The sequence below is a fragment of the Callorhinus ursinus genome, unplaced genomic scaffold, assembly GCF_003265705.2.
Source record: "Callorhinus ursinus isolate GAN/ISIS: 27379988/994484 unplaced genomic scaffold, GSC_fseal_2.0 scaffold70, whole genome shotgun sequence".
NCBI lineage: Eukaryota > Metazoa > Chordata > Mammalia > Carnivora > Otariidae > Callorhinus > Callorhinus ursinus.
Window position 1 is genome coordinate 5,342,729 of NW_027397132.1, and position 14,672 is coordinate 5,357,400.

Sequence of the window (14,672 nt, forward strand, 5' to 3'; positions counted from 1 at the left end):
TCCTCTGACTTCTCTGAGCGGGTCTGGCTTGCCGGACAGCCGTTGCCTTCCATCCTGCGAACCTCTCTTAACTGTCCTGCTGCGCGGCAGTTCCGGTGAGGCGTTGGCTTCAGGATGGTGTTGTGGCCTGTGACCGCCCGGGCCTCTGGTGGACAGCAGCTCGGACCCTCTGGGCTGGTCCTCGTCCCCCACTAGCCGTGGTGGCGCGTCACTGTCCGCACCGGGAGCGGGGGTTCAATGTGCCGTTTTGAGTCCTCCCCACGGGATCGGAGGCTAGAGGGAATGAGGGCCTGGGGTCTGGAAGCTGGGGTCCCTGTGTAAAGAGGGGAGGCCCGGCTGGCTCAGTCAGTGGAGCGTGCGACTCTTGATCTCGGGGCTGTGTGTTCCGGCCCCAGGGTGGGCGTCGAGATGACTTAAAAATAAAATCTTAAGATCTCCGTAAAGAAGCACCTTGGGTGGCGTCCATGTCCTCGTGAGAGCAGAAGGGGATGTTTTTATTCCGTTTCCCTCAGAACCAACGGATTCTAAGACCCTGAAGTTCTTGACTTCAGAAACTTCTCTCCAACAGGCAATGGGAAGGACTGGTTCAAGCCACCGGTCCGGTTTAGAGGTGAGCATGAGTTTGCTGAAGATGAGACAGAGGGAAACTTCAAGGGCTCATTCCGACAGCAGAACGTGCGGGGTCACCATCAGCCCCGCCCCGCCCGGGGCACAGACTGGCCGACGGCGACCGTGGGGCTCACGTGTGGGAATCCTGCCAGACTTCCCAGAGGAGGTGCTGACGCTGCTGCAGGGAGCCTGGGTGACTGGGGAAACCGAGGCAGGCCCTCTCCCTGAGAGACACAGAACTCCTTTGTGGCCGGCTCCGCCGCCCCTCCTGGCCTCTCGGGCAGACCTGTAGCCAGCCTGGCCACTCCTACCCCACCCGCCTTCGCACTGCACTCGCCCGGTTACATCCCAGCCCCCCCGAGCCCCACTTAGTGGGCCTCTCAGAGGACTGGGACCAGCACAAGTTCTGAGGACACAGCAGCTGACCAGAGAAGGGAAGGGGTGTGCACACACGAGGCTCCCCAAGGACTGGGGTGTCCTGACAGATGGGGAGGAACCAGCTGCTGGAGAAGCACCCGCCCCCCAGAAGCAGAGGCGTGGACGGGGCCCCAGTCTGAGGCTAGGATCAGATTCGCAGCTTTCGGTGTTCCAGTGTGGTCTCCAAATGCGTCTCCCTGGGACCAGCACACCTGCCTATCACCGTGACCAGGCTCAGGGGACAGCCCGTGTCCTCACTCAGACCCCGGGAGGTCACTCCTCTCGTCATCTGCATGTTCCGGAGGGGGATGGACGCAGCATCACCCAGCCGCCCCCGGCTCGGCAGAGCTGGGACTTGAACCCGGGTGCAGGCCCCTCACTGCCGCTCGCTGGTGGCCTGACTGCGCGACGAAGCCGCACACCCACCCCTCGAGGCCGCCCTGAAGAAGAGGCCCCGGAGACACAGGGCTCGGAGACCCAGGGTGGTGCCTGCCCGGGGCCCTCGGCAGCCTGACGGGGGGTGGTGGGCCTGGCGTGGAACAGGGAGCGGGGCCCCCAGCACCTTCTCCGCGTGGCACCCTTAACGGCTGCCGGGAGCCATCTGCTGGCTCGTGGAAATCGGTTGGACGCTATGTGCTCCTGTCACACGCCCGTGCCTGGGTGCTGCCCTGCCCTATAAACCCAGGCACGGACGGGGTGGGGAGGCGCCCGGGCTTGTGCTTCGGCGCTGCCACTACAGTTCAGGAGGAGCGATCCGGGAGGCCGCATTCCCTGCAGGCGGCGCTCCGCGCCGTGGGGATGGTCATTCCTGTGCACGGACAGGCTGCATATGGTGTGTGCCCAGCAAACTGTCGTCACGCCTTCCAGCGATCTGCAGGCCGATGGAAGTAATGGATACGGCGCTCGTCAGCAGCCCCTGCAGCCCAGCCTGCTAGACGGGCTCCTCCGTCAAGGTCACACCCTCCCACCACCGTGCGATCTGCCCAGCACGGAGGCCCCCCCAGACCCGCTCCCTTGCACGCCCTCCCTTTTCCTCAGTGCACGTGGGGACGTGGCTCAGAGCCGAGAGCGAGCGAGAGAAGCCAGGAAGGGCGGCCGCTCTCAGCGATCACTCCCAGCAGCTTCTCCTGGCAGCCCCCGATCCTCCCAAACCCGCTATGACAAGGAACCGGTGGGCTAAGACACCTGCACGCAGGAGCGCTGAGCACCGGCGTCTTAGCGCCTTGGCGTGACACTGGCGGTCAGGAGAGGGGCACGCGGGTGAGTGGAAGGACGCCCGACGGATGCGTGAAATCAGAGGGCCCTGAGTGAGCTGTGACCGACTGCAGGGAGGCGCTCTGCCCCCGCAGCTTCATAGTCTGCACCCCTGCCTAAAGCAGACAGACGGCATCGCAGGGGGGTGGGGGTGAAGGCGGGCTCAGTGGGAAGTGAGGACCCTCTGATTCCGATATTGTGAGGAGATGGTGGGGACCATCTCTCCTGCAGGAGCAGGTGGCTGGCCGACTTCTCAGCGGCTCCGCATCTCTGGAGGAGGCCCCTCGGAGCACCCGCGTGGGCTACTTGGAGCCAGGAGCCCATCCCTCGGTGACGGCAGGCGTTCCCCCATCTACTCCTCACTGCACCCTAGGAGGGGGGCATTGGACCCCCGACCACACGGACTGGAGAGATGCGGCCACCCAAGGCCACACCCAGATGTCAGAGACTCTGCGGCCGGCTTGTACCCCCTGCCGGACAGTGGACAATGGGAGGGACGGCGGGTCCCAGCGTATGGGCAGGGCACAGCAGAGGGTGTGGTCTGGGCTGCACCCCGGCTGGCAGGGCCGGCCTGGCAGGGTGGGCGGTGGCAAGGAGGAATGTTCTGGGTCCAGGAAAGGGCCAGCGCTTCCCAGGAGCAACAGTATCTTGGACCGACCCAGGCTGCTGTGAGGAGCAACAGAGCTCTGGAGGCCCCACGGCGGGGCTGGACCCCCAGCCACCACCCCCCAGTCCTGCAGCCCTGCAACAGAGTTGCTGGAAGGGCCCGACCAGACAGCTGAGGGAGCCACCAGGGAGGTGAGCGTGGGCAGGCATGTGTGTGCATGTGTGCACACCCACAGGAGGGCTGTGGGGTCCAGGCCAGGGTCTCGTTCACTCTAGTGGGGCAGGGGCTCCAGGAGAAAAAACCTCACACCCTGAAATTCCAAAAGTCCCGGACTCTCTGCACCAACTTCTCTGCACTCAAGAGGACAGGGCTCTGCCAGGCCCCGGGATGCCACCTGATAACCAAAAAGGGTCTTAGGCCAGCACCCCTGCCCCAGCTCCGCCTGGAGGGCTGCCCCTGGGGACACACCCAGGACTGGCAGCTATAGGCAGGCCCCGGGGACACCCAGCCCCTCTGGGGACTGAGGCAACAGGCCTGGAGGAGGGAGGTGGCACAGGGGAGGGACACGGGCCAGGAATGGGCAGCACAGAAAGGACAGAGAGCCCCAGGAGGAAGGGAAGTCCCCGAGATCCCATGCTGGGGTCCCCCGGGGCTGACCGGACTAGAAGCCCCCGGACAGTGACCTGGCTGGCAGGACAGTGGGCCCACTGAGACGGCTGGCCTGCCAGAGCTGTCCTTGGGCCACAGGGACCAGGGCCCACCTTTAAGGGAGGGGGACGGGTGCTGACCTGTTGCGCGCAGGGGCTCCAATCGTGGGGGAAACTGAGGAAGGTCACAGACACAGGGAGGGCCGCGTCGGGGTCCCAGCCCCGTGTGTCCGACCTGGGGCCCTGCTCCCGCGGCTCTGGGGCCCAGTGCCCTGACCCAGGTGACGAGCCGGTGTCTTGGCCTCCAGGAGGCACTGCCTCCCTGCTCACCCACCACACAGGGAATCCCAGAACTAGAGCTAGAGGGACCCGCGGCCCCCCGGGGGCCCGGAGGAAGGGAGCAGTGGCTGGGGGCCCCCAGGATGGTAGGTTCCTTCCACGGCCTGCAGAGGCCTGTGGCCCCACCGCCGCTCCCCACTTCTCCCAGCTCCCACCTGAGTGGCTTAAAGGCCCGAGCGCCCAGGACCCTCGGCTGACAGTGGCTCTGGTCCAGTCACCCCCAGGCCCTCGGCCACAGTGGCTATTGTTTGAGTCAAGGGCCATCGCGGGGGCCGGAACAGAAGCTCCAGGGGCAAACCCTGCCTGCCACTCCCTGGACGCCAGGAGCGGGCACCCCCAGGAGAGCCAAAGGACCCCAGTGGGGAGGGCCTGGGGGAGCGTGGCGTCCTCCCCCAACCTGTCTCTGCCTGCCCAGGGGGCACTGGACAGGGCTGGCGGCAGGGAAGGAGCCACAGGGCTCTAGAGATGTCCCCCATTGGCAGGGCGGGTCTGGAAGGAGGTCCAGGGCCAGCAGTAAGGCCAAGGAGCCATGGGCGTTGGGTCATTAGTAGTAAAGGGCAGGCGTGGGGATAAAGGCACAGGCCTGACACCGGCCACAGCGTCTCAGCCACTCACAGCCCAGCCAGGACCTGCCCGGAGCCTACTCACCCGGTCACCGTACACAGGGGTCAGAGGCCCCAGCTGCCCGGACCTGGGCAGGCAGGTCTGTCCTGTGCTGGGCTTGGTCAGCGTCCAGCCCCGGGCAGGGAAATCAGGCCGGGCCGGCCCGGCCACCTCTGCTGAGAGCGCGTGGGCCATGACAGCCGCTGCCGGGGGCGGGGCTGCTCTCCTGGGCTTGGTGCCCCTGGTGCTGGACCCCAGCCCTCTGTGGTGCAGGCCCCTCTCCTTCCCTTCCCTGTCTCCCGTGCCTCCCCCACCCAGACTCCTGCGGCTCTCCGCCCCCACCTCCGGGCCGGCCCCGCGGGAGGGCCACGTGGTTCAGGCCTTTCCCTGAGCTCGGAGCAAGGCAAGGGGGGTGTCCCAGCCCCCGAGTGATGGCAGGGACCTGCCTGCCGTACCCACGGTGCGGCGGGAGAACCCAGCCTCATCTGTACAGGTGAGAAAGCAGAGGCCCCAAGAGGTGAAGGGGCCTGCCGAGGTGGCCCCCGAGGCCATGGGCGGAGCAAGGCACTGAGGGCTGAGGCTGCCTCCAGAGAGACAGGTCAGGACCCGGAGGAAGGTGGGGGAGGGCAGAAGGCCCCCACTCTGCGGAGGCCCGGGATTCTAAAGTGCACACATGGCCTGGTGCCGATGGGAAGGCCCTGAGCAAAGCCATGTCCCGCAGTGTGCAAGAGGTTCTGGAGTGAGGAGGCTTCAGAGCCAGGGATGCCTGGAGGCCTTCCTGGAGGCAACAGCTGAACAAGAAAACCTCAGGGTAAGGGAGCTGTAGGAACAACCCAGAAGTGACACTGGGCCTGGCCTCCACCATCAGAGCAGGGGCGGCCCTGGGCGGAAGGGGCTTCCCAGGACCATGGACCCCTGGCCCCCACTTGCTGCAGGCAGAGCTGTAGGGGGAGGAGGCCCCCGGGCCTGCCCCCTGTGTTCATCCGGCCTTGTCAGAAAGCACTGCCCTCCCCCACAGCGTTTCCACCTCCAAGGAAACGGCCGAGCTTCGGAAGTTCCTCTATCTGGACCCAGGGTCCAGGCCTCAAGCCTCCCCAAAGCCAGGGCCCCGCTGACTCCAGCTAGGAAGTCCTTCTGACATCTAACCAGAGTGCATCCTGCTGCAGGCTCGGTCCCCCAGCATCAGCCTGGGAAGGACCTACGCCTCGTTTCCCCCACCTATGGCATGGGTGGGTCCCCTGGGCCCGTGCCAGCCCCGTCCACGTCCCCAAAGCTGAGTCTTTGCCCTTCAGGTTCCCCAAGCCATTGTCACCAGGGGTCCACACATGCTGACCCACGCTCCCGGCACCCAGGGCAGGCGGCGGGATGTGGGCACAGAGGGGAGACTTACTCTGGCTGGATGAGGTATAGACCTCACCTGCCACCCCAGCCAGAGCAGGTGGGAGCCACCACAGAGGGCCGGCCACACAGAGGCTGCCCACTCCCCGGGCACTGGAGATGGGCTGGGCCTCGCACGGGAAGCTCCCGCGGAGGGAGGGCAGGCAGCAAGCACAAAGCCAACAGGTGGACAGGAATCCCAGGTGGGATTTAAAGGGGGGACAGGAACGGTGACATCTGAGCCGGCAGGACAAGGGGACGCCTGGGAGAGAAGTCAGTGTGGAAGGTTCCGAGCAGCGCTGGGGGCTCCCGGGGGGCGGGGGGGTGTGGAGGGGTGGGGAGAGGGGTCACGTGTCCAGAAGTTGGGCCTGCAGCCTCCCACACTCCTGGGCACTGGGGACGTGTGGATGCACCTCTCTGAACATAAAGGTATCCCTCATTCCCACAGTGCAGCCCTCAAATGGCCCAGGCCCGCAGGGAGCGTTAGGTGGGCACAGACGACATGAACGTGTGATCCCATCAGGGGCACGGAGCAGACCCTTTGTGCTGCCCGCGACGGCGGCGGCATGCACACGTTTGTGCCCCCTCCCCAGCGGCCCCAGAGACCGAGCTGGATGAGCCTCTTCCCAAAGGGGTCTCTGGCATCGGGCTGAGCCTAGTGACCTGCCTGCCCTCCTCCCCCGACCCCACAACCCCAGCAATGTTTCCACTGCACCTCTTGCAGGCTCAGCGACACTCACACAACATAAATTCACCTGTTTTCAGCAAACACTAGCCCAGTCGCCCGAGACCCCTCCTGCCTCCCTGGGGCCCAGGAGAAGCCACCTGGCCGGCCGGCCAGCTGGCCGGCGCGGGCAGGTGAGGCGCCTGGCGGCCCGCAGGTTCCTGGGAGCCCGCTGCAAAGATAGAATGTCAGCCGGAGTGGGAGAGGAGGGGACGAGCGTCCGCTCCTTCCCCTCCGCCCAGCCCCTCCCTGCAGGCGGCAGCTCAGGTGGGCCACCTGGGAGCTGAGGCAGTGCCCCCCCCCCACCCCAGGCCTGGTGCAGCCACCAGATAGCGGCTCTGCCCCACCCCCAGTGGGCCTGCCCCTGGGGCCACGTGGCCACGCAAATGACCAGCCAGGCTTCCCTGGGGGCCGGGCCTCTCAGGACTGGGCCGGAGCTTCCTGCCTGAGAGGTAGGCGCTGGGTCCCTACCTACCGTGGGTTAGAGGCCGGGGGAGAGGCCCGGGTGCCCCTGCTGGCTGGCCAGCAGCTGAAGAACCAGCCTCCAGGGCTTACTGAGCGGGCCTGGGGGGTTGAAGGGCCCTGCCGCACAGTCGGGCACGCGGACAGTTGGGCAGGTCCCAGGGAGCCAGTGGGTGCTGGACTGCACCCCCATCAGCTGCTGCGGGCAGCGCCAGGCTCGCCTTCTCTCTGACTCCACCCCAGGCAGGCAGGGCAGCGGGGGCTCCCTCATTTTCCAACACATCTCTGGCCCCTCAAACGTGGGCTCCCACGAGCCCAAGCAGCAGAGGCGGGGACCACCCTACGTCATCGACTGCTCGCCGAGTCTGCGCCCAGGTGGCTGAGCCCTGGGGAAGGAGGGCGCCCCAGCCCCGGCCTTGGAGCTGAGCTCCTGCTCGGAGCAGGGCTGCCCCCGAGTCAGGGGAGTGGGCAAGACGGTCAGACTGGAACCACACAGAGGGGACGGGGACAGAAGCCCAAGCAGCCCCGGCCTTGCGGTGGCCTGGAGGAGCCCCTCCCTCCCCGCCCCCACCCCCTCCTCCCCTGGCTGGCCCTGGGGCTGCCTGCGCTGCCTGGCGCACCTTTGCCCTCACTCCTCCCTGTGTCCTCCCTCACCTCTGCAGATGACTAATGCCTCAGGGCTCCTGGGAACAGCCTGCGGCCCCCTGGTGTCAGCAACCTGGCCACAGCCCGGCCCCCCGCCCGCCATGCCCACCGTGCCCTCCGTGCCCGCCGGCCCACCGACGGACCCCATGGGGAACAGCTCCCAGGGCACCTCCCGGCTCTTCCTCACCACCGCGTTGGCCCGCGGCGTCTCGGGGGTCTTCGTGTGGACTGCCCTGGTGCTCACCTGCCACCAGGTAGGCCCTCCCTTCTGCACCTCTCTTGGGACCCTGCTCTCCACGGGACATGGCCCTGGCTGGCCCTGCTGCGATCTGGGACCTCAAGCTGTGGGCTGGGGGCAGCCACCAGAGGCCCAGCTGCATGGAGGGCTCTCGGAGGCTGCATCAGGCCAGGGCACAGGGGCAGGGGAGGGGGCTTTCTCCAGAACGCGGCGTGTGGGAGCCAGGCCTGAGGGTGGGAGGTCTCTGCCAGGGATGGAGCTTGGCTGGGAGCACACCAGATTCAGGGGGGTAGAGGAGAGCCCCACAAGCCCCCAGCCCCACGCGGTGACCACTGGACAGACGGGACAGCCCCTCCGAGGGGGGATGGCCAGGCCCAGCAGCGAGGGAGAAGCCAGGGTCTGGGCCGAGGGGCCCAGGAGGACGCGCTGGCCGCGTGGGGCAAGCACGAGGTGCAGGCCAGGGACAGGGCTGTCTGGACAAGGCGCACTCGGGACACAAGAGGGGGACTTTGAACGTCAGTGCGGCAGCTTGGCCTTCAGTCTGGGGGGCATGGGGAGCCAGGGCAGGCTGTCGGGGGTGCCGAGAGCAGAGCCAGCCTGCAGGATGGGGAGGGAATGAGTGGGGACGTGGGCCCGGGGCAGGGGCCGTCAGCAGACTGGTGGGCGGGGAGGGTGAGCACACTCTCATCTCAGTGAGAACCACCTGCTGTTCGGCCTCAAACAACCACAACAGAAGTAGACACAGGTGTGTGAGAGGGGCCGGGGGGGGGCGGGGCACAGTACAGCCGAGAGCAGCAGGGTCCATCCGGGAGGGCTGCCCAGAGGAGGCAGGATTGGCACTGAGTCTTACCAAGCTGCTCCTGGGCCCCTGGACAGGAAGACTGAACTGGTGGGTGGTGCGTGCGCACTTGTGTGGCGGACGCGCCTACTCCCTGGCGGGGGACCGGGTTAGGTCTGGGGTAGCCTGTGATTTACGAGGCCGGGCCCCAGAGTCCTGGGTGGGGGTCCCGGACTCCCGCTCTGTGTGAGCCTAACCCCCACACTGTGGGGACCGCACATGTGCCTGTATGTCTGTGACTCCTGGGGCCCCACCCCTGCATGGGGCAGACAGGGGCCCCAGGGCTGCAGCTCCCGCCCCCACCCCCACGGCCAGGCCCGCCGTGACAGGAGGGCAGCCTGCAAGGACAGAGAGGGACAGCCTCTGGCTTTCAGGACGGGAAGGCGAGGTAGGCGAGGACGGAGGCAGCCAAGGCCACCCAGCCAGGCAGTGCGAGCCCCGGGACAGAATCCAGGTCTCCTAATGGCTGGGCATGCCAGGCCCCGCCCACTGCACCAGCCGGGGAGTGAGGGACTGATAAGGACTGTTCCGGACGCCAACCCACCCCCGCCACTCCCTGCATTGTGCCCTCCGAAGCTGGGCGCCTGCGGGGTTCCACACACAGCCTGCCCTTCCACCTGCGCTCAGCGGCACCTCCTCCAGGAAGCCTTCCAGAGGTGCTGTGTGCCCCGCTCCCTGTGCCTCTACCTCTTCAAGACCCTCTCACCGCTTTTCCCCCCTCCCCGCAGAAGTCATGGAAAATCAAGAAAGGTCTACAGACAAACTATAATCAGCCGTCCAGGGATAGGACAGAGCCGTCTTTCCTTCCATGTTCACCACGTGTTTCCAACACACATGGGGTCGCACCTGCTTTATCATCTGATGCCTACGCGCCCCGTTATCTCAGAGCAGGCCCCCACGTGGGCATCTTGGGACACCACTTTTACTGGCCGGCTGAGACCCCTTGGTGGGGCTGCTCTGCCGAGACCCGCCCGCCCCACCGCATGGTCCTGTGTCGCATCCTCGCACACAGACCCTTTCTTTCCGGATGTACCTGCTCCATGTGGCACATCCCGGAAAGGGCTCCAGGGGATCAGCCCTTTGGATGCCCACCCACGTTGAGAGGCGAAACTCCGGGGCCACAGACGCGCCCCACCCCCCCGCCACCGCGGAAATTCTCCCCGAATGAATGAGTGCGTGAGTGCGCAAGCGAGCGAGCATTGCAGCAGCAGAGTATGCGGGAAGAAGGGGCCAGCCGCGCCCGGGAAGCTCGCGCTGCTTCCGACGCTGCCCCCTGCTCCGCACAGCGGTGGCGTGTGCCCATCATCCCCCCCAAGCCTGCCCTTGCTCCGCCCACCCAGATCTACCTGCACCTGCGCTCCTACACGGTCCCCAACGAGCAGCGCTACATCATCCGTCTGCTCTTCATTGTGCCCATCTACGCCTTCGACTCCTGGCTCAGCCTCCTCCTCCTGGGGGGCCACCAGCACTACGTCTACTTTGACTCGGTGCGTGACTGCTATGAAGGTGAGCACTGCCTGGCTCCAGGCTCGGGCGAGATCCGGGGACGGCCCCGGAGAGGCCATGGCCAGCTCAGCAACCCCACCCTCCCGGGCCAAGTCCAGCTCGGCAAGGCCCTGTGGGAAGGGGCCACTTGATGGTCGGGATCGGGGATGCCGAGGCGGGGGGCCCTGCAGCTGGGCCTGCCCAGGCCCTGATGGGGTGGGGCCTCGCTGCCACAGGGACTGCTGACGGCCAGGGGTCAGCAGGGACAGCGGGTGGTCCCAGAGCTAAGGGCAGGGGAGTGGGAGGTCCCGGGGAGCCCAGGCTCACTGCCACCCGCCCCGGCCCTCTGCTCTGCAGCCTTTGTCATCTACAGCTTCCTGAGCCTGTGTTTCCAGTACTTGGGGGGCGAGAGTGCCATCATGGCTGAGATTCGGGGAAAGCCCATCCGGTAAGCGTCTCACCCCAGAGCCCACGGGGGCCCCTCCGCGCCCCGGGCAGCAGGGCCAGGCTGGGGACGGGTCCTCCCGGGGGCCCTGCCTCACGGACTTGCACACCCCAGGTCCAGCTGCCTCTATGGCACCTGCTGCCTGCAGGGCATGACCTATTCCATCGGCTTCCTGCGCTTCTGCAAGCAGGTGAGTGGGGGGCTTGCCTGCCCTGCCCTGCCCCTCCCAGCCAACCCCCCGGACGACCCCATGCTTCCCTCCCCCACCAGGCCACACTGCAGTTCTGCATCGTGAAGCCCATCATGGCCTTGGTCACCATCGTCCTGCAGGCGTTCGGCAAATACCACGACGGGGACTTCAAGTAAGGCCTGGCTGCCGTGCGGGCTGGGAGAGGGTGGGCCGGCCTGCCAGGGGAGGGGTGCGGGCCCCAGGCCAGGGAGGGGGCTCAGCACAGGACCGAGTCCTCACGTGTGCCCGACAAGCCTCCCCCGCTCTCGGGAGACTGCCAGGGCGAGGCCGCGGCAAACAGACCCAGAGGAGCAGGTCCCTGTCTGCGGGGTGCCAGGGCTGTGCAGCCTCGGCGGCCATGGGCTTCCTCCCCCAGCCCCCACCTTGCAGCCCGCCCACCCCAAGGAGAGCCACGGGGGATTTCAGGCACTCAGGCCCAGGGAGGCGTCGGGCAGTGCCTCCCCCACACCCTGGAAGGAGCCCTGCGCCAGGTCCACATGCACACACACACACACACACGCTGACACAAGCAGTCCACATGAACACACCCACACACCCACAGCTCACATACATGAACTCACATGAGCCCATGCATACAAGCAGTCCACACACACACACACACACACACACACACACTCTCGCATGCACTCACACGAGCCCGTGCGCACAAGCAGCCCACACAGACACACGCTCACATGCACACACACGAGCCCGTGCACACAAGCAGACACACACACGCACGCTCACATGCACACACACACGAGTCCGTGCACACAAGCAGACACACACACGCTCACATGCACGCACACGAGCCCGTGCACACAAGCAGACACACGCACGCTCACATGCACACACACGAGTCCGTGCACACAAGCAGACACACACACGCTCACATGCACGCACACGAGCCCGTGCACACAAGCACACACACGCTCACATGCACACACACGTGAGCCCGTGCACACAAGCAGTCCACACACACATGCACACACGCTCACATACATGCACTCACACGAGCCCGTGCATACAAGCAGACACACACATACACGCTCACATACATGCACTCACACGAGCCCGTGCACACAAGCAGTCCACACACACATGCTCACATGCACACACACGAGCCCGTGCACACAAGCAGACACACACTCACATGCACTCACATGAGCCCGTGCACACAAGCAGACACACACACATGCTCACATGCACACACATGAGCCCGTGCACATAAGCACACACACGCTCACATGAATGTACTCACACGAGCCCGTGCACACAAGCAGTCCACACACACGCTCACATGCACACTCACACGAGCCCATGCACACAAGCAGACACACACACGCTCAATGCATGCACTCACACGAGCCCGTGCACACAAGCAGACACACGCTCAATGCACGCACTCACACGAGCCCATGCACACAAGCACACACATGCTCACATGCACACACGAGCCCATGCACACAGGCAGACACACACACACTCACATGCACACATGAGCCCGTGCACACAAGCAGTCCACACACACACGCTCACATGCACACACTCACATGAGCCCATGCACACAGACACACGCTCACGTGCATGCACTCACACGAGCCCGTGCACACAAGCACACACACACGCTCACATGCACACACATGAGCCTGTGCACACAAGCAGACACATACACACACGCTCACATGAATACTCACACGAGCCCGTGCACACAAGCACACACACGCATGCTCACATGCATGCACTCACACGAGCCCGTGCACACAAGCAGACATGAGTGTTTTCACATGTGCACACACAGACACCCGCTCACATGCTCATGTGCTGACACGTGTGTGTGAACACATCCACAGGGTGCACGTACATCACGTATGCGCTCACACACTGGCACACACCCGCCCAGGTGTCACAATGTAGAGGCCTGGTCCGAAGGAATGGGCCGCGCCCAGGTGGATGGGGGAAGAGGGATGGTGGGGGGGCTTCGTAGGGAGAAGGGCTACATCCTTACTGCTGTGTCGGGACTCCCCGCAAGGGGCCCCACGCCGGCACCCCCAGCTCCCTGGTTGTTGCGCTCAGGTACCACCCACCCACCCTGCAGGGAGGGTCCAGGTCTGGGTCACTGCTAGTGCCCAGGCTGGGATGGCAGGGAGGACATGGGGCGCGGGGCCCACCCTGATCCCTGGCACCTGCTCTGGCCCCAGCATCCACAGCAGCTATCTTTACATCACCCTCATCTACAACGTCTCCGTCAGCCTGGCCCTCTACGCCCTGTTCCTTTTCTACTTCGCCACCAGGGAGCTCCTGCAGCCCTTCGAGCCTGTCCTCAAGTTCTTCACCATCAAGGCCGTCATCTTCCTCTCTTTCTGGCAGGGTGGGTGGGCTGTGGGGGCAGCGTCTAGAGCCTAGAGGCTGTCCCCATCCCACCTCCGCCCCCAGTTCCCCACACGCCCTCAGGCCTGGTCTCAGCTTCCCTGGCCAGAGCACAGGTCAGAGCCACCGCCCCCCTCAGCCGGAAGCAATACAGCCCCTGGCGTGGGGGGAAATGGCGAGGCCCATCCAGCGGGTCTGGCCCGTTGTGGGTCGAGAGGTGAGGCAGAGGCCCAGGGCCAGGCTGGGGACACCCCCAGAACCCACCATGCAGGGGAGGGTGGCCACCAGACAGTGAGGGGTGGGGCTAGGGGCAGGCCCCAGCTCTGGGATCGGGAAGGTCAGGGCAGACACGTGGGGAGCTCCCAGATGCCCACTGTGCCACGACCCTGGCTTTGGAGGCACCCACACCCCTGAACATCAGCCTCCCCCTCCATGGAATGGCCCACACAGATGGGACGTCCCCAGGGCTGGCCAGAGGAGCCTGTGCAGGGCCGGAGCCTTGTCACCCCCTACAGATCCCACCCAGCTCCCAAGGCCTGTGTAGGGCAGGTGCCTGAGCGGCTGTCACCATCCCCCAGGGATGCTGCTGGCCATCCTGGAGAAGTGTGGGGTCATCCCTGAGGTCCAGGTCATCGATGGGAGCAAGGTGGGGGCCGGCACGGTGGCCGCTGGCTACCAGAACTTCATCATCTGCATCGAGATGCTGTTTGCCTCCATTGCCCTGCGCTATGCTTTCACCTGCCAGGTGTATGCAGAGAAGAAGGAGAACTCACCAGGTATGCCCGCCGGGCCCTGTGGGGATGGGGGAGGGGCATGTGGAGGGTGGACCTGGGGAGGGGCGCAGCCAGCCCTGCATCCTCTGGGCACCCTCAGCACATCTCTGGCCCCCATCCCATACATGGGCCCAGGGGATCTCAACCCCACAGAGAGACAGCCCCTTGGGAGGACCCCCGCCCCAGACACGTGCCACATCTGCATCTGGCCCAGGCCCTGAGTTCTGAGTGAGATGGGCTGGACTGGATGTCTGGGCCCCCACGTCCCCCACTGGGATGGGGGGCTTGGTGCCTCCCAAGCCTGGGGTGCCCTGGCCACCACACCCAGGGGCCCGGGCATCCCTAGGGAATGATCCATTCAGGCAGGGATGGCCTGCACCTCCTCTAGCAGCCTGGCATAACCACGAGTGTAAAGGGCTCACTCCAGGCCAGAGAGAAGGCAGGAGCCGGCCAAGGTGGTCTCTGTGGCCCCTGGGGAGTCTGGGCTGGGACAGGCCCAGGGTGGAGGAGCTGGGCTGGGATTCAAAGGTCCTGAAGTCACCCCCTGCCGGCCAAGCCCAGGGCCTGGGCAGCCTGGAGACCGGCGGGGAGCAGGGCCATGTCTCCGGGG

General features: G+C 65.7%; 1 protein-coding gene across 8 annotated transcripts in view; it reads left to right on the plus strand.

Moving 5' to 3' along the window:
* TMEM184A (transmembrane protein 184A) overlaps positions 1 to 14,672 on the plus strand; it is an 18,379-nt gene continuing 3,707 nt past the window's right edge. For 5 of the 8 annotated variants that reach the window (XM_073886287.1, XM_073886290.1, XM_073886292.1 and 2 more), the window contains exons 1-8: positions 1 to 3,078; positions 7,702 to 7,938; positions 10,101 to 10,266; positions 10,603 to 10,693; positions 10,805 to 10,880; positions 10,961 to 11,052; positions 13,121 to 13,290; positions 13,868 to 14,065. In XM_073886287.1, coding sequence (XP_073742388.1) covers positions 7,702 to 7,938; positions 10,101 to 10,266; positions 10,603 to 10,693; positions 10,805 to 10,880; positions 10,961 to 11,052; positions 13,121 to 13,290; positions 13,868 to 14,065 — 1,030 coding nt within the window. In that variant the 5' untranslated portion in view covers positions 1 to 3,078. Of the gene's footprint in view, positions 3,079 to 7,701; positions 7,939 to 9,488; positions 10,267 to 10,602; positions 10,694 to 10,804; positions 10,881 to 10,960; positions 11,053 to 13,120; positions 13,291 to 13,867; positions 14,066 to 14,672 lie in introns of those variants that run through there. The other 3 variants (XM_073886288.1, XM_073886289.1, XM_073886291.1) reach the window with 3 other exon arrangements.